This window comes from Rhipicephalus microplus, chromosome 2, assembly GCF_043290135.1.
Source record: "Rhipicephalus microplus isolate Deutch F79 chromosome 2, USDA_Rmic, whole genome shotgun sequence".
NCBI classification, from domain to species: Eukaryota; Metazoa; Arthropoda; class Arachnida; order Ixodida; family Ixodidae; genus Rhipicephalus; species Rhipicephalus microplus.
In genome coordinates this window covers 189,386,361-189,408,710 of record NC_134701.1, presented here as the reverse complement: position 1 = coordinate 189,408,710, position 22,350 = coordinate 189,386,361, and the positions used below count along the sequence as shown (strand labels likewise).

Here is a 22,350-nt window from a genome sequence, read left to right as displayed (position 1 = left end):
ATAGCGCTGTCATCTGCGGCGCGAAACGTCGTTAAAATTAGTGTCGACGAGACTAGAGTGTAGAGTGGATAGATGTTTTGATTCGATGGCGTACAGTGCACCTTCGAAGCCGTATAACGGCATAATTGGCAAAAAAAAAATATTTTATTTCAGGAAAACTTCGTATAATCAGCTTCATAGCTATGAAAGCTTCATCATAATTTGTATCGATGACATCTTATGCGTATACCTGCCAAGGAATGGAAATTTCTCAGTGAGATCGGGCAGCTTGTGAAATCGGGTTTCATTCGATCAATTTTTATTGAGGAATATGGTGGTGAATCTGAGGTTGATTACGCTTGGCTGAAACAAACACAATGCAACCGGCGGTCGCGGTTCTGAAGAGTTGCCGCCGAAAAAGGGAGTCTGGGCATTGAAAAAATGTATTGGAGTTAATCAGGCTTCATCGCAAAGTACGTGACAGCGCAAGTCATGTCGCAGTTCTGATTTGCACGTTTCTCTCTTGATTTTTTTTTTTTTTTGTAGACAAGCACGCTGAACGCGCGTGCTGTGTTTAACAGTGCGTTCTATTGACCCATGATGCCTTCCTCCATGTGTTGAACCAACTCCCTACCAGAGTTCGGACTCTGGTTTTACTTCGCAACTCGGTCGACGAACAAATTTCCAAATACAACGTTTCAGGGTCCGGTTCTAAAAATAAGAAATTCACTGGGGCTTTTCAAGACTTCATGCGTTTCTTCAACTATCGTATCATGCCTGTTGAAAATCGCGCGTCCGAAGAGCTACTATTTGCGCTCATGTTGCGTGCGAAAGGTTGCGCTAAAAGATAGTTTCGGTTCCTGTTCTTGTCGCTGCGTCGTTGCAGGATAAATGTAATAGTAAGTAACGTGCAGCTTTGCAAAAATTAATAACGCACATCGCTATCACAACGCTCGCAATCTCGTGCAGCTCGTGGTCGGGGCCGGTGGGTCATTCCACACCGTGGGCTGAGTTTTTGAGCTAAAGGGGCGTCCGTCAACGACGCGAGAGGCGCTGCTGATGCGGCAACAGGGAACGGCGCACAAGCCGAAACCTCGGCAACCCGGGACCGCGATGCTGAACCCCGACGATAAATCCCGCACTGTGTCCTGCGCTGACAAATACTTTGGCCTCGAGCTGCTGTTCAAGTTATGCAAGGACACCCTGAAGTCCAAGAGCGATGCGCTCGTGCTTCTCGTTCACTACCAGCTTACGAAAAGCGGCAAGCGCTGTCACGGCACAGGAGAGACGGTACGTGAAGCGTCTCGTCATCGTCACTGCGCGTCCATTTTTTATTTCCTTTTATCCGAGTGCCCTAATGTCAGTTCGTAGTCACTTGTACTTTGTGTAAACTGTGCAGTATTTAAGGTCCTTGCGCGTTCACCCAGGGGCAGATCCACTCCTAAATTCGTAAGTGTGAGCACTTAACGTAGGCGTTTAGTATCGTTGTTGTCACTAAAGCAGCCATTTTTGATTGCGATTGCAGCCAGATTCGGATCGAATTTACCGTATTTAAGACCAGCACAAAGGATGATATACTAGCGCGAGCAACCACGGACACCGGGGCTTTCTATGTGCCCTTTTACAGGTATCTTGGGCGTTGTTCAGTACTATACCGTGCCAATGCGCGAAATCAACCTCACTAACAGTGGTTTTATCGACAGTGAGTAAGCCCATAGCGACCGAGGAAATGCTGGAAGTACAACCGTCTGAATCAGTCAGTCATGTTGTTGCGGGATGCAGAGTTTTTGGTCGGTGCCGAGTTATGCAGCGCGGAAGATGTCATGTTCGACGATTGCTCTCGTCGCTAGTTCTTGTCTATTTCATACACGCGGGAAGCACTATTTACTGCCATGCTAGAGGATGATGCTCATTAGCCAGAACTGGCCCTTGCAACGTTGCAACACATTTGGGTGGTCGTTTGATAGCCGTGTTTAAAAGTAGGGAATTCAGCAGGTTTAAGGCTTTACAACAGCAAGCAGGTATGTAGGTCGTTTTTCTCTCTCATTATGATGTATTTGCTCGATTATTTTAGTGGCAGTGCTTAGTTGCTACATTATGTACATTTTTCAGTACCTCTGGAGCAGTCGAAAACGACGTGTTGACTGTATCTATAAACTCCACAGGTCATCATCATTCTCTGCATGTTAGCCAATTCCTCTTGTGAAAACAGTGTGAGCAGAGTGCTGATGGAAAATACTGTATTATGTCCTTGACCGGAGATTTTGTTGGTAAAATCTTTTATGCTATTGGTGTTGCAGATCCATTACACATGATTTTTTCTTTATTCCACTTGCCGAGATGTTTCGGTGGCATTGTGCTACTCTGCGAAATCATTTATTTTTGCCAACATTCCAGCTGGGGTGGAGGGAAAAAAGACTCTGGCAATAATGCTTCAGGCATGCGTTATGGGCCACCTATGCTGGTCTCTCTTGTAGCCTATCAGTTGGTTTAGGAAAGTAAACCCAATGATTCCTTTTACTGCTATTGTATGCTGTTGCAGTGGACTCAAGGCTCACAAAGCACAGAGCTGCTGCCTGACGGCTGGAATGACAACCAGTCCCTGTATACACTGCGCTATGCCTCCGTACAGGGTTCAGATCGCTACGTTCTCAAGGTCATCCCTTCTGGAGGCTTTTTGCTGGTGAACGTGTTGGTGAGTGTGCACTTTTGTAGACAGCTTTGACAAATCAACATGCAGGCAAACGAGAACACACGTCTGTATTGAGTGGGGTGCAATACTCCCCTCTGGTCTAAACCATTTGGAAGCAGATACTTCAGGTGAATCTGAACCATCTGCCAAACACGCATATGCAAAAGTCTGGGCTGCTATCTCCTAGTAGTCCGATGATTTTTCAGATTGCATCCGCTCCTGCGTCATTTTTGGCTGTACTGGTGGTGACATTGCCACCATCACGTCCAGAGATATGCTCCAAGTTTTGTTGTATCAGAAAGAGCAATGCCCCCTAGAAAAACTATGCCTAGAATGTCGCTCTCTTTTCAATTTGGAGCTTCCTGCCAGCACAAAATCTTAGAGGTCATGCCTCCTGCCACCAGTTGCGACCATCCGTTGCGTGGAACCGCTCGCCTCTGTACCGCTCAATCACGTGACGTTACCGTATTGCTCTGTCACCTGAAATCACAGCAGCTCGGAGGCAACTGTGAGAGCGTTTCTGTTTTTGTTGGGGGTGACTGCCAAAGGTGTTCGCCTTTGTACCAGAGGGGGAGGGCAAAATCCGAGGGTAGGGCGGCACGTTCGCGGCTCACATTCCAGGCATAATTTTTCTAGGAGGCATTGGAAAGAGTGTCATACGGCCATCAGTAGCAGTTTAACTTACCTGTCGACACACCATATGAAGGCAGCAGAACTGCGCTTGAGAGTGCATTGCTTACAATTGGCTATAGTTTGGTATAGCCAAGGCACTAAGAGAATGTCATCATGTAGAGGTGAGCTCTCTTGCTACATAATTGAACGGCTGAACGTAATTGCCCACCCTATTGTTCTGTGGGCAAATTGTTCACTTTCTATTTTATGGTGAAACACTTAGTTTCCTCATCTAGTGTGAAAAATCTCGGTTGGCGGCGGCAGCGTCAACAGAATTGATGTAAAACATGTCATGTGATGACATCACTATGATGTTGCACAGCGTAACATCATCACATGACATTGTTGCTTAGTCAAAGATGGGTTGTTCCTATAGTTGGTGACAACCAAAGAATAAAAAGTAAAGTGTACCGCAGTCCATCTGTGTTATGCGCGTCTAACTGCAGCCGCTTTTTGCTATGACGTAACAATCATGATGAACCAATGACAAATTCAACATGATGGCGTTTGCGACGAGATGAGATGTGCCGCTGCACCGAGACCGGGAGGCGTCCATTCCGTTTTTCTGAGGTGTTTTCTTCGTTAAGAAACTATTTCATCAACTCGCACTCAACATCATCCTAGCTGGCCATCATTCGATGGGGACGTTTCTGATTTTGCAGTGTTTGAAGTGCAATGAAGCAGCAGAGCTTCATCGCATTTTGTTGTTTCAGGAGCGTGAAGTAGCAACTTGGCGTCTACTTCATGAGCGGATGCACCAAGCATATCGCCTGAGGGTGACCACTCTCGACGACTCGTCGCGGTCATTCGTGTGCAGTTAGGTGAAAGTGAAGTCTGAATTGGCGCGTCTGTGTTTTGTGGAATGTGTGCGTCTGTGATTTGTAACTCGCAAAAGTTGTGGCATGTGCGAGTGTGTTACTTTGGTGTCGTAACATGTAAACCTTAATCTTTTGCAATATGCACTGTGCTGTGCGCCCATGAGTGATGTTAGTGCGGACAAGGCGTCAGAAAGAAGCGTCCAACACAACCTGCTACGCGACACAGGACGAAAAGAAACAATCCCGGTGGTGAGAATTTGCAATGTTCTATGCATTATGAAGTGAATCATGGTGATCCAGTGAGTGTGTGATTAATTATAGGCCACGTTATAGGCCAAAAAGGGGAATTCACAAACGACCTTATAAAATTTGATTTATGCCACTGTGTCGTTTTTTGAAAGTGCAAAAGGATTTTTTGTGTTTAAACATCACTTTAACTGTAGCATCATTTGCTTTAGTACCACTACAAGTACTGCGCAGAAACGTCACCTTCAAGAGATGTACATTGCTTCTTCGTGGACTCCGAGATGAGCGCGGTGGGGATGTTTTAAGCAGCAGATATATCGCTATGCTGAAGCTGAACTCCATTGCCTCACAAGATTTCTTATCGAACTTTGGTTTATTTATCTCAATTTCAATGAAGGATATCTAGATAATGGTGTTATGTGGGAAAATTATTGCCGTTGTTTGGGAACTATTTCCTTTGTAGCGTGGAGGCATGGAAAATAAGGGCGATGCGGTGTCGGGGGGGGGGAGCTTATATTTATTCTGAGGTTGTCACCGACTATAGCAGTACCGCTGAAAAACCACGTGAGGTGCCGAATATTACCAATGTGTCTGATCTACGAGAGTGCGATACCATGTTTGGTGCGTAAAGCTTTTAGAGAAGAGAGAGGTGGGGATCAATGCTATTGATTAAGAAGAGGCAGGAGAAAGAATATAGATTTGACCTTACAGTTGTCTTAGCTGAATACATTAGGTAGTGCAACTTCTTGTATTCTTGGTGATTGTGTTCTTCATTGTATAACTTTGGCATAGATATGTGGCAAATATTCGTTCTAAATGAAACTTTATTTACAACTGAGCTTTAGTAGCTATGCAGCTTAAAGAATTGCTTGAAAATAATAAGGCATTTTAAAGCCACATAGTATGCAACTGTGATTCAAACAGTGCTACTTTTGTTATTTAAAGCGGGGACCGAGTATGAGAAACTGTTGCTATGAATTGCTGCTTGTGTAGAAATTACAAAACAAAATGCACACTTGTGGGCTTGTTGCACTTTACTGTCTCTTGGGCTGCTCTGCCAGGAATTTTTGCTTCGTTGTCATTTTTTATCAGAACATCCGCAAGGAGAGGACAGCTTCAACCAATCTCGCCATGAACACGTATACAAGCGGCGAGTTCAAAGAGCTATCCAGGTACATGCAATACAAAATTTAGTCATTGTCTTGTATATCAGTGCATCATGCCTTTGTACCTCTTTTGAATGTCTGAGCTGCGTTTGGAGTTGATCGTGACTAGCTACACTCTGATCTGTGTGTGTGCTTACTTATGGCGTATTCGGTTGGCCTCTCTGGTTTGGAGTCGCCAGATGCCGAGGCAGCTCACAGTCAGAGCGGGCCTGTAGTGCAACCGTGCAGCCAGCGCGGGAAGCTTCCGAGTAAACATTCTTGCGCCGCTTTGACAATTGGTGCCGATCAGATCAGTGGACATCTCTGACATGTCTGGACGCAGCGACAGCCTTCTGAGCTCAGCACATAAATCTGGTGATGGTCATCGTCTGAGCCGCTATCTTCAAGGCAAATCACATGGATGTCTGTGAGCTGCTGTAATGACAGCATTGACGAAACCTCCGCCTTCACTAGCTGCCTCGATATTCAAGTGGTGCATGTATGGCTTTGTAAATGTGAACTCGCCACACACGCTCAAAAATGCCTCTAACAATACATATGCACGAAGTATTATGCTCCCGGCAATGCCCCCCTCTGAAATGCATGCTCGTGCTTTTGGCGCGATTCACCTGCTGGCAGCCACATGATTTGCTGGCTTGTGTCACGTGATCTGTCCTCCCGGTCAGATCGCGCCATGCTCCTTCGAAGTCAGAGTGGTTGGGAGCGCTTCGAGTGGGAGGCTGACAGTCCAAAATAACCACACGTAGGTAGTCCAAGCACTCGAATTCTACCAACCGAGTGTGCAGCCACTTCTCAGAGCGCTCGAAAATGCCCAACCGAATACGCCATAGAAATGTTAAAAAAATATCGGAGGTGGTTCAGGGGTCATTTAGAACGCAATTTACTTATTTTTACTGGTTAGATATTTTGTACATTCTCGCAGACCTTGTTGAAATCTATGGCAATGCAGTGTGTTACTGTAAGAACGTCAAGGCAGCATTGCCACCTGTATTATTATTATTTTTATTTATTCCATCTTCATGTTTGCTAAGCAGCTACTCTATAATTTAGAGTAGTGTTTTTTTTTGGCATGGTCGAAGGGCACTCTTCTAATGTGAGTGAAATACTTTTGCTCTTTTGTGTTTCCTGAAAGTTTCCAAGTATATGAATAGCAGTCATGGGCACGTTACCAATAAAATGTTATTGTGTTACAGTTAGTTACCGAAGCCAAAAAGGTAACTCTGCTACAGTTCCCAAGTTTCCAAAGATAACTTGTTACAGTTGCTATTAAAAAGTAACTTCGTTACTTTTTCATTACCATATAAAGTAATAGATGAAGAGGTACTGGAAGTGGGTGACGAGTGGAGGTGATGTCCTTTAACTACTGACATACATTCCTTATGTTCTTCAAGGTGTATCAGAGTCTGTTTGTAGGTCTCTGTGTTCAATGAGCACAAAAACAGTTTGAACACGCTTTCCTGAAACCCAAAGACTGCACACTTGTGGAGGATCAGTGCAGTATCGTCTAGAAGTACGATTCAGGGATTGCGAAGCAAGTTAATTAGGTCGATGAAATGGGCTGGAAAGCTTAAGGTAAGGACCAGGAAAAGAAAGGTTGCCAAAGTCAGCCATGCAGCGCGTTCGTAGACTGGACTTGTTGAACACTGTTGGACAGGGCGTAGCTTCAACCCGAACAATGCGACGACACTGGCTAATGAGCGAGAACGTGGGTGGCGGACTTCAGAAAGCGAAGTTTATTTGCCACGAAGCATTCGCTTCCTACAGCAACTGCGATTGGCTACAGAATGTTTGCAAAGACACCTGTGACCTATGAACTGATCTACGTCTGCTCATTTTTTTCCTTTTCTGTTGCCGTTGTAAACTAAGGATGCCACTTCCATATGAGGCAAAACATCTGCCATTTTGATAGCTTTAGCAAGTTACAGAAATACGATACGTAAATACGGTAAGGCAGTACGGTAGCGCTACTTTCCAGTGACAGTGTGACCCCCGGACGACAGGTTTCTCGTTAACAATGAATAAGGCTGACAAGCAACAACGAGGCATGACAAGCCCAGGGTAACTTTTGAAAAAAAAAAAAAATTCTGTGGTGCTGGAGTGGCTTCATTGGCAAAAGCATGGCGACCGGGACAGGAGGAGTGGTGTTTTCATACGGTACTGCATTTGCATACCCTAATTCCGCAACTTGCTAAAAGACTAATAATCATTTTGTAAAGTCGCAGTAGAACTACGACAATTAGTTGCAGCACAAGCGCACAACCCCATTTACGGATTTTTTAAAACATAGCTTCGCTTGTTCATGGTCTTCTGGTTTCAGCCACTTCCTGCAGCAGCTTTTTAGCAAATTCTCAAGCACGATTATCTCTTAGCCGCGCACGTATGGATACTTCAATGGCACAATAAAAACAAAGCTAGAAGCTCAAGTATAAAAAATATATATATATATGCCCTCTCTCCCACCCCTTAAAAATAATAGGACGTTAACTTAGCATGCTGTTCAGTTGCAAAATGATTGGTTTACAATATGTAGTTTACAAGTAAACTCCCAAAACAGTCTTTTGCAGGAAAGATATTCCACTTAGCGACATCTTCTCCTCAACTGCAAGGGGAGCCCTATGTGTAATGTTAAAAGGTGGAAAGGATATGGTAAATTGAAGTTCGAAAAACTGACAAGCATTTAACATTGACCTTTAAAGGCCAACTCCGGCGATTTTTTGACAATGTCAAGGGAATGGTGTTTCTGTGTTTCTGAGACACTCTTGTCACGAGCCCAATAGCTGAAACACTCCTGAAATTCGAAAATAATTTTTAATAAGCGAAAAGGCGCAATACCGGAACCCAACCGAGCGCACTGTCTACATATGACGTACTATTTGGTAAAAACCGGAATACGCATACTGGTCCTGCCGACGCAGAGTATGAAAACTGTGAAAGCCAGACCAGCGAAGTGCAGGCAAAGCACCACGGAGGACGGAAGGAAGCTTTTCTGCGTCAAACACCGCCGCCGTAGCCTTGTGGCCAGCAGAATAAACGCTATAGCGGGCAAAGTAGTGATGCCACCATTGGCTGCGTTGCTTCCGTTGACATGCCAAACATAACGTCACACAGAGTGTTGCCATTAATTCTGGCGAGCCAGGTGAGCGTTTTGAGGCAATCTTTAAAATTATTTTGCAAACAATCAGCGCATCTCTCAAGCCCGTAATTTGGCACAAATGACAGAAATGCGCGTAGAAAAATTGCTGGAGTGGGCCTTTGACGAGTGTTGCTGTTAGATATATGTTTTTATAAAAACAGAAGTAACTGTAACGATATTTTCTATTACACTTCTGTGCAAAAAAGTAACAGTGTTACAATTGCCGCGCCGCGGTGGTCTAGTGGCTAAGGTACTCGGCTGCTGACCCGCAGGTCACAGGATCGAATCTTGGCTGCGGCGGCTGCATTTCCGATGGAGGCGGAAATGTTGTAGGCCTGTGTGCTCAGATTTGGGTGCACGTGAAAGAACCCCAGATGGTCAAAATTTCCGGAGCCCTCTACTATGGTATCTCTCATAATCATATGGTGGTTTTAGGACGTTAAACCCCACATATCAATCAATAAATCAATCAATGATTGCAAGTTCCCCTAAATTAAATGTAACTAGTTACAGTTACGAGTTACTGAAAAAAGCAACTAGTTATAGTTACAAGTTACTGAAAAAGTAACTAGTTATCAGTAATGCATTACCAGTAACCAGTTGCTGCCCAATACTGACGAATAGGGGCCATCTTAATGGCGACACAGGAATGTCTTTGGTTGGTCATTTTTGTTTTTCCTATCAGCATAAGTCGTGCTGTGCAGTTTAGCAGGCGGTACATAAAGCGACTAGTGAGTAGCCGGTGTATGTGACAGCCTGCCATGGTGTCTGGTCTAGTGGTTACAGTGCTCAAATGTTCACCTGAAGGTCGCGGGATCGAATCCTGTGCTCGGTGGCCGCATTCTAATGGAGGCGAAATGTTAGAAGCCCTTGTACTTAGGTGCATGTTTAAGAACCCCAGGTGGTCAAAATTTCGGGAACCCTGCACTGTGGCGCCTCTTAAATGTCATGTCGTGGTTTTGGGATGTATAACTTGACAAATTCACTGTGTACATGACAACTCCTTTCCGCACCGGTCATTTCGATTCAGGACATACAAGAACTTGGATGAGGTGATGTCCAAGCTGAAGACGGAAGTGGTTTCGGCACTGGACTCTATAGACAGTTCCACCCAGGCCATGTCGTCACGTAACGCTTCACGCATGGTATCTCAGGAGAACAATCCCCTGCACATCCCCAGCAGGCAGCCTGGCATTGAGTGGTGAGCCTCACTCCTTCATGTTATACAAAGTGCTGAACAACAAGGCTTTCTTTACATGTATTGCTGTGTGCATTGGCAGGTACTAGATGGTCAAAGGTATTGATCGCCAATGTTTTCGTGAGCTATTATTCAGTTATAGATAAGTGTAGTGTACTTAAACTTGCCAACACTAACCCACACTTATGAAAATGCTATCATATTTCACTCTTCAGCTTTTGCTCACACAAATATTTGTGTCCACATGCACTTGGCAGCAGGCATCTTGATACTCATGTCCACTCAAACTCATTATCGCTGAATCACCAAAATCGGCACAGCCCTCTTCATACTCTTATCCAATAAAACATTGTGGCAAAGCTCACATTTGAAATACGCTACAGCTGCTAGCAGATCGACTCACTAAAGCACTGGTTTGAGCCTGCGAGATGCTCTACACAACAGCAGTAGTGACCTCAACTAGTGCAGTTTCTGACCTGCAATTTGAATTTGGAAAAATCGGAACTAAAGCTTATGGCACTGAATGCCATGGTTTAATGCCTCACTAGCTATCGATGGCAGCAGGATTTTATGTAAAGCTTGTGTGTCCCTGTCACACCTGGCGCAAATTTGGCCGTGAAAAGATCCTTTGCCAAGACTGTGTACAGGAGCAAAACGTGCGTACTCATGGCGGAGCCAAGAAGCAGCTAGAAAGAGTTGTGTGTTGTTCTAGGTCCCCGCTGCAGGAGATTCCACGGGTGGGCCAGCGGGATTTGAACCCCTTCTATCAGGGGCCGCCTGGCGGTGGCATGCTCATGGATCCCCGTCAGCTGCCCCGGCCGCATCACTCAGACCCCGGTGTCGGCATCCCCGGCATTCCCAGGTGAAGGGACAAAAAATCTCAGTGTTAACGCACGAGTGCTTTTCTCTCTCTGCACATTCGTCCAGCTAACGGGCAGCACTATACACCGTTCAAATGAAAACTAAGCGCCAGCTGAATGTATCGAAGTTACGCGTAAATTTCGGCATCGTAACTACAAGCAAGTCGGGCTAGTACGCACCGTTTGCAACAATGACTGTGCCTCCAATTGTTAAATAACCTGCCTCACCAGAAAGTTGGCTTCACAATTGGGAAAAGAATCTCCTAATTGTCGCGGAAAGAATAACGTGTACCACCTCACTAGCAACATTTTTGAGTCTTTCAATCATTCAGATGGCTTAGTCAGCAGCTTAGGTCGGCAATTGATTGTGGAGCTTACTCAGACTCACTCATGAAATATATCTTGCCCTTACAGCACAGTCAAACTCAAACTAACCAATATTTATCTAAACCAAACTCACTCGGACCGACTCAGGGCCCAGTCTAAGCCTGAGTGAGTCAATGAGTGAGTTTGCCAAGCTATGAACCTATGGTCAGCACTAGTGTGTTGTGAATTGAAGTATAATGGCACACGCTCTTGAACAAGAACAAAACTGAAGGATAGACATGAATAGGTGCCAAGTTTCATCTAGAAATCTTCATTGCAAGCAGAAAATGTTTTCACAGAAGTTAACAATTAGTCTCATGTCTTCGTGCAAGCATCATGCATACCTCGGAACGAATTAAAGGCTGGCAGTAACATGTAGCAGGAGTTCAATGAGTGAGCAATATCCACCACATACTGCAACGTGCATTGGCACCAGCAACTGTGCTGCAGTATGTACTGCAACGGACGTACATTCTAACCTCGATATAACAAAATAGCGATTATAACAATGTAAATGAAGAATAGTTTTGCAATTAGAAACAGTGCAAGGAATATACCTTTGTAATAAATTTTTGAATGTAAAGAACATTTACGTGTACGATGCAACTTCGTTATAATGAGGTTTGAGTGTACAAATAATTTAATCATGCAGCCTAAGAACAACTTGTGATTGCTTATTAGCACTTTACATGCAACATAAATAGCAAGGCTGTATTATAACATGCCCTAATTGTGGGTGATTTGAATTTCAGAATTTTGTGCTGCCATCACTGCGTTCTCCTTTGAGGCTAAGGCCCATATTCACAAACGCTCAACTTGAAACTTGACATCAAGGGATCCTTGACACTTTCTGCGTTGCAGAAACCTCAACGTGAAACAGTCCTTAAGGATTCCTTAAGCTCGATTTTCGAATCAAGGAACGTTAGTACATGCATGCCTACCGAGTCTACCAGATTTCAACCATTTCTTACGTTAGTGCAGTTGGCTGGAAAATCTCCCGGAAATTGAAATTGCTGTGCGTGATCTGGCCACTTTTGATCTGGCCGCATTGACAAAAATCCAACCCAATTCGATCCAGGCTTTTTTTTTTTTTTACAAAGCTTGCAGTCTATCGTATCATAAAAAGCTATCAGACTATCATATTATAATTTAAAGGGACCGACAACTGCCCAGAACATGAAATGAGGTGACTGCACAGATGGAAAGATTGTTCCTGCTTGTGACTCAAACGAACACTGTTTTTCTCGTGAAAAGTGGAGTTATATTCTTATTTCTTGATTGAAAATCGCGAAAGTAGGCTGTGGCGCCATCTGGTAGCAGAAACTTCAATTATCAAATGTTTTTTGTCATGTGACTGCAAACTACTGTATGTGGTTAATAATTTTTATGTTAGCATTGAAATATTGCTTGCTTCTTTATATGTACATATAAGTTTGCATTAGTAGTACGCATTAAAGTGGCACTGCCTTCGCATGACGTGATCATGCCATGCTCGTCAGTGCGTCTTGAGCAACTTTCTTGCATGCTCATCAAACCGTGCACGCAGTTTCCGGGTCGCTAGATTTTGTAGCGATGTGGTTTTTTTATTCATAATTTGTCTCAGAATTGACGTGTACTCCTACTCAGCACAGCCGCGCATATGCGCAGTGACGACCTCGGTGAATTGGCTTGGCTCATGTGTCGAGAGACTAACGACGATGGGACAAGCCATCCACAACACAGGCGCAACGATCTTCGGTGCAGGCGTACGCAACACGCTACAAGTACCAATAAGCTGTATAAAGCCACACTGTCTTATTGTAATGGCTTGTTATTTTAAAAAATAGATGAAAGCCCAGAATAAACATGGTTAAGCATAAATACAGGAACTCCTGTGAAAGCAGAACAATGATAGCTTGCACAAGTCATCAGAAAGGCTACCAGCATCGCTATAAATTCTCAGCGTTGCTGAATGAAAGGGCTCATCCGTGTTCAGAGCCTTTCAGATAGAAAAATACTGCTTTTAAAATGACTACCTGCTTTGGGGATTAACTACGGCAGCCATGAACACTACGAAGGGTAAGCTTTCTGTCACGCCGGAAAAAACTTGGTCGAAAACATTCAGTTGTCGGTCCCTTTAAATGAATCAGGAGGCGTTGATGTAAAGGTAAGTAGAATCATGGTGATACGAATTCTCTAAATTCCCCAATTGTACTGTGTCCAATGGGCCAAAATTCTGAGGTTCTGAACACTTTGGCGCATCACTCCATTGGGTGATGCGATCTTCGTTACCAAACCATGAAGCAGTAGCTGAGAACAACGTGCTGAAAGCTTTGGAAGGACCCGCGCGGCCAATGAAATAACCATGGTCGCTCTTGACACGATCATGTATGGCGCCCACAACGGAGGTGTAGTAGTTGTGGAGCTTGACTGCTGACCCGCAGGTCCTGAACGTGGCAGTCGCATTTTCGATGGAGGCTAAAATGCCCGTGGCCCGTGTACTTAGATTTAGGTGCATGTTATAAAATCCTCAGGCGGTCAGAATTTCCAGAGCCCTCCTCTATGGCTTTTTTCATAATCATAAGATGGTTTTGAGATGTTCCACCGATGATTATTGTTATGATTATATGTGCAACGACAAACTGACAGAATTAGATGACAAAGCTGACAAAATGCACGCGCATGTAGCACTCACACGCTTTTTTATGCAAGCACTGCGGACACAAGTGGAATAAAGACAGAAATATGGTTTGTCGCTGCGACGCAATCTTCGATAGCGACTACAAGCTATGAAAGTACACGGCTCATGGATCTGTAGATTAAAGGTGTAAAAAAAAAAAAAGCACGAAGCGTTTCGGTGTTCATGTCGATCTTGGTTCATTACTACGGTAGAGCGGACTTCATCCCTCAGTTGGCCTCAATCGAAGCTCTGTCGTGCACTTTAGCAGCAGCCTGCTTCGCCGTCACTTATTGGTTCATTCGCGTGTGGCCCAGAAAAATGTACACGAGTTCGTTTGACTAAAAAAAAAATGTTTTGTGTGTATATCGTGGTTTGAAAACCGATTTTGCCAATTTTCAGGTGTTAAGAGTTCGTTTGACTAAAAAAAAAAATGTTTTGTGTGTATATCGTGGTTTGAAAACCGATTTTGCCAAGTTTCAGGTGTTAAGAATATTTCCAATTTCACGAAGCTGTTCCCCCCCACCCCACCCCTCATTTTGGAAATCTCCCTGATGCAGAGTCCTTGAACTTGGCAGGTATGTGAATACCGGCCTAAGCCATGTCATGCCTTAGAAGTGATGCAATGTTTCTAGAAGGGCTAAGCAATAATTTTAGATTAATTCAATGGTTGCACTTTGCGTGTATATACTACTAATAAAAACAATCAATTAATCTCTATGCATACAAACCGATGCATCACTTGATGTAGCTCCAACACTTCACATCTCACCCGCTTTTTCTGCAGGGGATCCATTCCACCTGGTGCCAGGTTTGACCCATTTGGGCCTCCACGACCTGATGGGCCACCGGGTGTACCCGGAAATCGGTTTGCTGGGTGAGTGCCTCTTTGATCCATTAGAGTATTATTTATTTAGCAGTCTCAACTTTACCTTGCATTATTTTTCTGCATCACAATATTACATGTTTTGTGAGAGTACCATATTTACTCGATTCTACCGCGCCCTCGATTGTAACGCGCACCCGGTTTCCACGAAAAAAAAAAAAGTAAGACATGGATTGCAACCCGCACCTATTTTTCTCGTTGGCCCGCACGATCACACCACTCGGGAAAGCGACTCCTTTCGGGAGCGTCTTCCATTTAAACATGAGGTACGGGGGAAGCTTGTGCCTATCTGATGTGCAATGGAGCATTGCCGTCACTCTAGTTATACCGTGGCCTGATGTCAGCACGCGAACTTGCTTCGCCCCCTTGTTCTCGACGGTTGTGGTGACAGGCATGTTGATGTAAAGAGGCGTCTGATCGGCATTCTCGATTTGCCCAAGCAGGTAGCCGTTGTTGTGCCGCAAGCTTAGGACGAACCTCTGAAAACCGTGAAGCTTTTCTTTGTGCTGCTCCGGCAACTTTTTGCATATGCCCGTTCGGCTTCGGAGGGAAAAGCCTTTCCTCTTCATAAAGTTAGTTAGCCAGCACCTGCTCGCTTTAAACTGGCTCCGCATTAGCCCCTTTTTCTAAGGCTAACTGCATAGCCTGCACTTGGAGCAGTTCTGTCGTCACGGGCCGCTGTGCCGCTCACTGCTCAATCACATACTTGCCGAGCAGCTCTTCAATTTGCGGAAACCGACCCTGCTGTGGTCCACTGAAGCCTTTGCGTGAATCTTTGCTGTCGACAATCTTCTGCTTTTGTTTCCGCCAGTCCCGCATGCACATTCCGGGAACTCAGAACGACCGCGATGCGGCCCGATTTTCGTCCGCTTCGGCACACGCAATGACTTTTCTTTTAAAAGCGGCATCGTGGTGCACTCGTCGAGTTTTTAATGTCGGCCCTTCCATGCCGTCGATGCTAATGCACTACAAGATGACGAACTCCTCAGCACACGTACGAAGTGCCGCTCATGGGAAACACATAGGCAGAAATGGCCGACGCGCCATGCCGACGCACATAAGGAGCGGCCATTTTGGAAATGCCGATGGCAATAGAATGACCGTATTCGTTTTTTTTTTCGTACTGGATTCTAACGTGCATGCGATTTATGAACTCGCTTAACCGGAAAAAAGGTGCGCGTTAGATTCGAGTAATTACGGTAAGTATTACACAACCTCTATTAGACGACTCATTTGTTTTGTCACATTCAGTGGACAGTTGGTTAGATTTGGTGCAGCAAGCAGTTAGCTGTTGCTAATACCAGTGACACTAGTAATTAGAACTTAATGCCCTTAGTAAGCAGTGTAAGTATAGTTACAATGCAGTTAATGCTGAAGAATGTGGCTGTTGTGCTAATATGTTGTACTCGATGATTGCACGTAGTAAATAGACTTGAATGTTTATTACAAAAAAAAAAAAAAAACACGTGTTCCCAGACTGCAAAGCATTGCACTGCAGACTTGCTTGAACATTTCACCTCTGTCCGTTTCTTAGAATGGGACCTTTCCACCAGTGTAAGAGCAGTGCAGGTGAAAAAAAGTGTGATTTTTCATGGTTTTACTGGGTGCAATGGCAGTATTAATATGATGGTGTGTTTCTTGTTATATCCTACAGCCCAAATCCGGATCACCTCCCGCCACCGCCAGATTACGACGACATGTTCAGCTGAGCTGATTGTAATATTTTTTTCATAAACAATTCTTTCTATGACCTACAGCTTTGTATTGCTTTCTTGTTGCAGTCACTGAAATGATGCTGAAACAAGTCATTTAGTATTTCTTCAAGATTCATTGCGGGTGGGCATCTGCTGCAGAATATCTTTAGCTCGTCCTCAATTAAATTGAGAGGTCCCTTATTAGAGAAGCACTTCCCTTAAAATACATACAAATACTGCATGGTTTCGGTAAAAATTTCATGGTTTTGGTAAAAACCTCATTGATTCAAACTGCAGATGGGGCTGAATAGTTTGGATAATACCGAGTTTGAAGTGAAGAGTGAAATACTAATGGGTACACTATAACAGAGCGCTAGTGTAGTTTGGTATGCATTTTGAAAGTGTAGTCTTGAAATTGTTAGTTAGTCACTAGTATATAGAATGTGGGTAATTGAAGCTTGACAAAATCAGGATAAGCATTTCGGTGTGCATCTCTGATAAACGGTAACTATGTACTATAGTTTCTGCTAGGCAAGTGTTAGCTTGAAAGCCTGTCTGAACACAGTTTGGTGAGAATGAATTATATTTCCAACACTCTGTATAAAAGCTTTTTCACTGAAGATTGTGATGATGCAGTGGGGGGGGGGGGAGGTTACAACAAAGTATAAAACTAAATGCTGGGGCTTTGTGCCAAAAGTGCATACAGTCGAGCCCACATATAACAGCCCCACTTAAAACAAACTTTTGCTTAGAATGGACAATATCCGCATGACTGTGAAAATATACATTGGTTCAATGGGACTAAATTGCACTTACAATGAACGTTTCCGAGCGCCCCCTATTGCTTACAGTGAACGGGGTCGGCACTCTGCCGACTTCCTAAGAAACCACTTTTGACCACCGATCAGGCATCGGCGAGGTGCCCGTACATTCTTATTGTTAAACGGTGACCCTGCCTCCGCGCCCCTCTAGTTTCCACTCTCCCCGACTGCTTTTTGTTACGCACCCCTCCTTCCTTTGTCCCCCGCTGCTCTGAGCTTCCCGCATCGCCAGACGCGGCCCGTGTTTGTTTACACACTGCCACCGATCTTTCGAAGAACGGTCGGCCATCTACCCTGTTTTTGATCGCTGATACTGTCGTTGGCATCACCGGCTTTAAGTGACCAGACCATTTGCCAACATCGTCGGCCACCGACTGTATCCAATCGTCTGCGTCTAGTGCACGCGCGTACGCTACCCCACTGGCTTTGATAATTCCCGATTTGTTTCGTGTTTATAACCTGTTCTCGCTCACTTCGCACTCGGCTCAGCATGCCCTTCGCACGCGTGCAAAAGCACGAAAACGGCTGTTCATTTGTGCGAAACGTATCTCGAAATATTGAAGTCGGTGAGGCCACGCAAACCCGCCGGCGCAACAAAACGATTTTTTGACCACAGCCGCCGATTCTTTTAAAACCGCCACGCGCTCTGGTCCAGGCCGCCGTGCTTTGACTTCTGCGCGCGCAGGCACTCTTTCAAGTTTTTCTACGTGCGAGTTGCACGTTTCGTGGACCTTTCAAGCAAGCTACCCGACCTGCCTGGTTCCAGCCTGTTTTGGTTTTCAAGGTCACCCTCCCGTTGTATCCTCCCCTCTCTTCACTCTATCGCAGCTCCTTGCCCTTCTCTCGCAAATTTGCTCTCCTCTCTTGATCACAACCCTTTAGCCCATCTCCACCTCTTCGCGACTCCAGCCACGCTGGTTCGAATTAGTTTTGTTTTCCGACTAGAAATGGGCCCAAAGCTGTTCCATGCATTCTGGTATATGTGTCGCGTGTGCGTGTCTTGCTCGCTCTTGGTGTGCGTGTGTGGTCACGATGGCAGACGGGAGGACTTGCACGCTTTTTCCTGCTGCTCAACAAAACGTCGAAAATGTGACCGCTTGGCTGGAGCGTAATATGCACGTTAGGTGCTGTGTTGCGGAGTGCTTGCTCAGAGCTGTTGACCACCTGGCAGCCAACTTGCCGCTTCGGGCGTTTCGGTATTCAGCTGTGGAGATGGTGAATATTTCGTGGGCGATGGTGACTGCTGGATGCACGCGAAACTGTTTTCGTGAGGCGGACTTCGTTGCGGGCGTCGAGCCCGATGTTGAGCCTGAAGCTTCCGAACAAAACCACTGCGGCAGCGATTTGTGGCAGCGCGCCATCGACTCCGACATGGGAGAGTGGGTGGGACATCTGTTGTGATGGTTTCATTACGGCCGATGGTAATGCCGACACCGCGGAACCGTGCACAGATTAGGGCATTGTGAATGAAGTACGCGGCAATAGCGATTTGGAGGAATCAGATTGCGAGATTTGGAGCCAGTGCCTCATGCAGCTTATGGCACGGGCCTCGGCAAACGAGCATGCTGCCGTTCGAAATAAACTCGAGATTCCCCTTATCGCTTCTGCTCTTTGAAACACGTGCATCACGGACTTTTTTGGGCAAAAAAAAAAAAAAGTTGGTGTGTTCACTCGCAACTTTTTTAATGCTGTGTTTCATTTACTACGAACTTTGGGATACAGCGAACGGATGCCGCGTCAGGCTCAGGTTCGTTATAAGCGGGCTCGACTGTATAGACATAGTTGCAAGGCACACTGAACTTCTAGCTGTATTTACACGACGGATGCGATCGCGGATGGGTCAGTCACGTGACATGTAACGTAATTCAGATCCCGCCGCAGCCAGCATTTACACGACGGAAGAATTCACGCTTCAAGCAAGGATTTCGGCATTGCTTCCCGAGGATCCCAACAGCGATATGGGTTTCTGTCATTTCACGAATCGAAGCTGGAACGGCTGACATATAGTGAGGTATTATGCAATCGCAGGCTGCAATTGAGATTTGGTCCGTCGTGTGAATACAGGTTTGCACGTCATTTCAGCCACCCAGGTTGTTGACCAGTACAAGTGTTCGTGCGTTTCATCCCATCAAAATGGGTCTGCCATGGACACAAATCAACCTGCACTGTTGGTGCTTGGCTGCATAATGTAATACCCACAAAATATTTCAGTGGGCTAGCAAACTACAGACCTCTGTCTTCAAGATGAAAAGAACATGATCTGCCTAGCCGAACTTACTGCTGGGACCATTGTTAAATTAATGAAGCTCATTAATTTAGCTGACTGAATTAGCATGAACACAATATATTTAGAAAATTTAAACTTAAAATTTAGTCAGAATACCTTGACTTTGGAAAAGTTAAGATATTCCTGCAAGTTTCATCTCGCTTAAGTGAACTGTAGTCTCCCACTTAGTACACATATGCTGAAATGATTATTTCTCTGTCCTTATCTGTGAATTCATTTTGTATTACTCTGCACTCAATAGAGATGACTACTAGCATTTTATGTTCAGCTGTACTAAATATTAGTACCTGTAATTGTGATTCAAGATCGGATAGTTTTAAAGCAGCTATCAGGCTAAACTAGCCTGATAGCTGTTGAAACCAGCTGGAGCAGGATCATGTCAGGAGGCAAACGACCTCCTTTTGTCCCAACTCTGCACTGCTGTGCATTGTAAAAATAAATACGATTGAAATACCTTTTTTGTTCTTGAAAAATAGTATTGCAAAAAATGAATTTATTCAAAAGTACAGTGACAATGAAAAGCCAGGTCACACCGATTGCGTCCGAGTGCTGTACAAGTGAGGCAATCAACTTTGGGTGTAAAATGTAAACAGTAAATATAAAGTTCATATGAAAAGTTTGTAGAATTGGTCAAAAGTAACAATGCAGAGAAGCATGCACAACACTTGCCTATGGACGGAATTGCCATGGATGGCTACGCAAAAAGCGGCAGGATAACCTTGCGAAGCAAAACAATTGGTGCACTCTGAAGACATTCTTTAACGGGGTATGTGAATAATTCCTGTATAAGCTGCTTTATGCAGGTCACTACCTACGTCACCGGTATTACACAACATTCACAGTCATCGACAGAAGCTTAAAACGCTAAATACTGCACAGACTGTCCTGGCAGAAAGTCAAGCACTTTCCAATATAAATAAAAACACGTGGCTCTGCAGAAAGAAACATTCATTGTTTGATCACGAAGAGCAACTAGAGACCGAAGTTTGCCCAGGCCCTTCACCATGGTCTTTCAACATTCTTGCATGGAGCACACATATTTCACATTTCGCGAGAATTTCAGCTTTCAGGGCTTCACTTGGCTCTGTGTGAAAAGTAGCAGTAGCAAATTGGATGTGAGCATAAAATTATTGTCAATAATATTGAGCAGTGAAAAATAAGAAACTTGGTGGCTTGAAGTACATAAAATACAAATAATGCCAAAGGTTGAACGCACTGTAAAATACACAATGAATTCTCATGCTATCCATTTTGTAGTGTGTTTGAACTTCAGTGAACTTAAGTGCATTAAATATGTCAGTAGGACATTTCGAGCCAACTATACCATATTGCAACATACAAAACAAATGCTTATACACTACTTTGAAAAACGGGATTGTCACAGGAAAGGGCTCCCCTTCTTGAACGATGTTTATCTCTAACTCTGTAGTGCCAACTCACACAGCACAATGTTAGTTCCTCATGTTCAAGGGTCCAGCATTCAAAAAATATTTAGCAGATACAGAGTACACAAAATATGGTGCATGTATTCCACCTACGCATAAGTATTGTAGAGGGCCACTAGACATGTGAAGCACCTCATTTGATACAAGTCTTTTTCGGCATTCAGCACAACCTTGTACAAGCACATACTTTGACACTTGCACATACATGAGACCCCAAGCAGGACAGGAATTTTCAGAATAAGACCTCTACAGATGTAAATATGCAATTAAAAAAAAAAGAAGAAACATGGCACTTCATGTACAGAACTAAGCAAAGCTGCGAGCGACGATGCACGCATATCGCACTACAAGAAAAATCAACTGCTGGGTGTAAAAAGCTGCACGTACAGAATGCCTGAAATTATTGCGGTCGTTGGCTTACAGAAGAGTGAAATGAATGCACTTCGACACTGCTGTCAAATGGATGAACAAAATAAATTAATGTTTGATTAAAGCAAGAACTAAGACAAAACATTTTTTGCTCCACAAAATATGTTGAAGGCAGTAATTAGAGCAATCAAAGCAATTCATAAAGGGTGACTTATTCACCTTGAAAGAGTCTATATCAGCTACAAAGAACACATTGTGGATACTATGGAACATTCAAGAATATTAGATTGTTTTGCTGTTGTAATGCTTTTTTTTAATAACTTGTAGTGAATCATCAATTCAGTGAGGATTAGATTTGAGACTGACGCAAGTGCCTGAAGAGTATGTAGTAGTGGCTTTCTCATGCCCTTTACGTTTAGAGTGAATATGAGAAATCTCAAGTTGTACACAGACCATTTCATGGTAACACACTTGAAATCTGGTCAGCAAACTATATTGTATCGAGGATAAACTAAAATGGCATGTACAGCTACTTTTCAGTAAATACGTATAAGCGAACTGCTGTAGAGTGCCATTAGCCTTGCATGGCTGGAAATGCTACTAGGATATTCACTCCGATTCAGTGGTATGACATACATAATTGGTAAAATTGCATTTTTGTACTCACACGAATGCTTTACCAACAACTGACTTGCTCCTGAACTTTGCCATTGAAGTTTGTGGAGGTCCCACAACAGCATTTGCTCATTAGCATTTGCTCATTAACTCAAACCTTATTATAATGAGCCCAGATGTAATAAAATATTAGTTATAACAAAGTAAATTAAAAATTGTCTTGCAATAGACACAGTGCTAAGAATATACCTTTATACTACATTTTCAAAGATAAAGTTATTTTCGTGTAATATACAACTTTGTTATAATGAGATGACGATATGTGGGGTTTAATGTAGCAAAACCACCATATGATTATGACAAACGTCGTAGTGGAGGGCTCTGGAAATTTCGACCACCTGGGGTTCTTTAACGTCTCCCAAATCTGAGCACACAGGCCTACAGCAT

General features: G+C 44.1%; 1 protein-coding gene across 1 annotated transcript; it reads left to right on the top strand.

The window, feature by feature from the left end:
* The first annotated feature begins 1,028 nt into the window (after positions 1–1,028).
* On the top strand, positions 1,029–16,428 carry LOC119170537 (proteasome inhibitor PI31 subunit). The gene is made up of 7 exons (XM_037421724.2): positions 1,029–1,269; positions 2,522–2,674; positions 5,500–5,579; positions 9,737–9,907; positions 10,617–10,766; positions 14,574–14,663; positions 16,327–16,428. The coding sequence occupies exons 1-7, from the start codon at positions 1,039–1,041 to the stop codon at positions 16,379–16,381; spliced, it is 930 nt and encodes a 309-aa protein (XP_037277621.2). The 5' UTR covers positions 1,029–1,038; the 3' UTR covers positions 16,382–16,428.
* Positions 16,429–22,350: the final 5,922 nt, after the last annotated feature.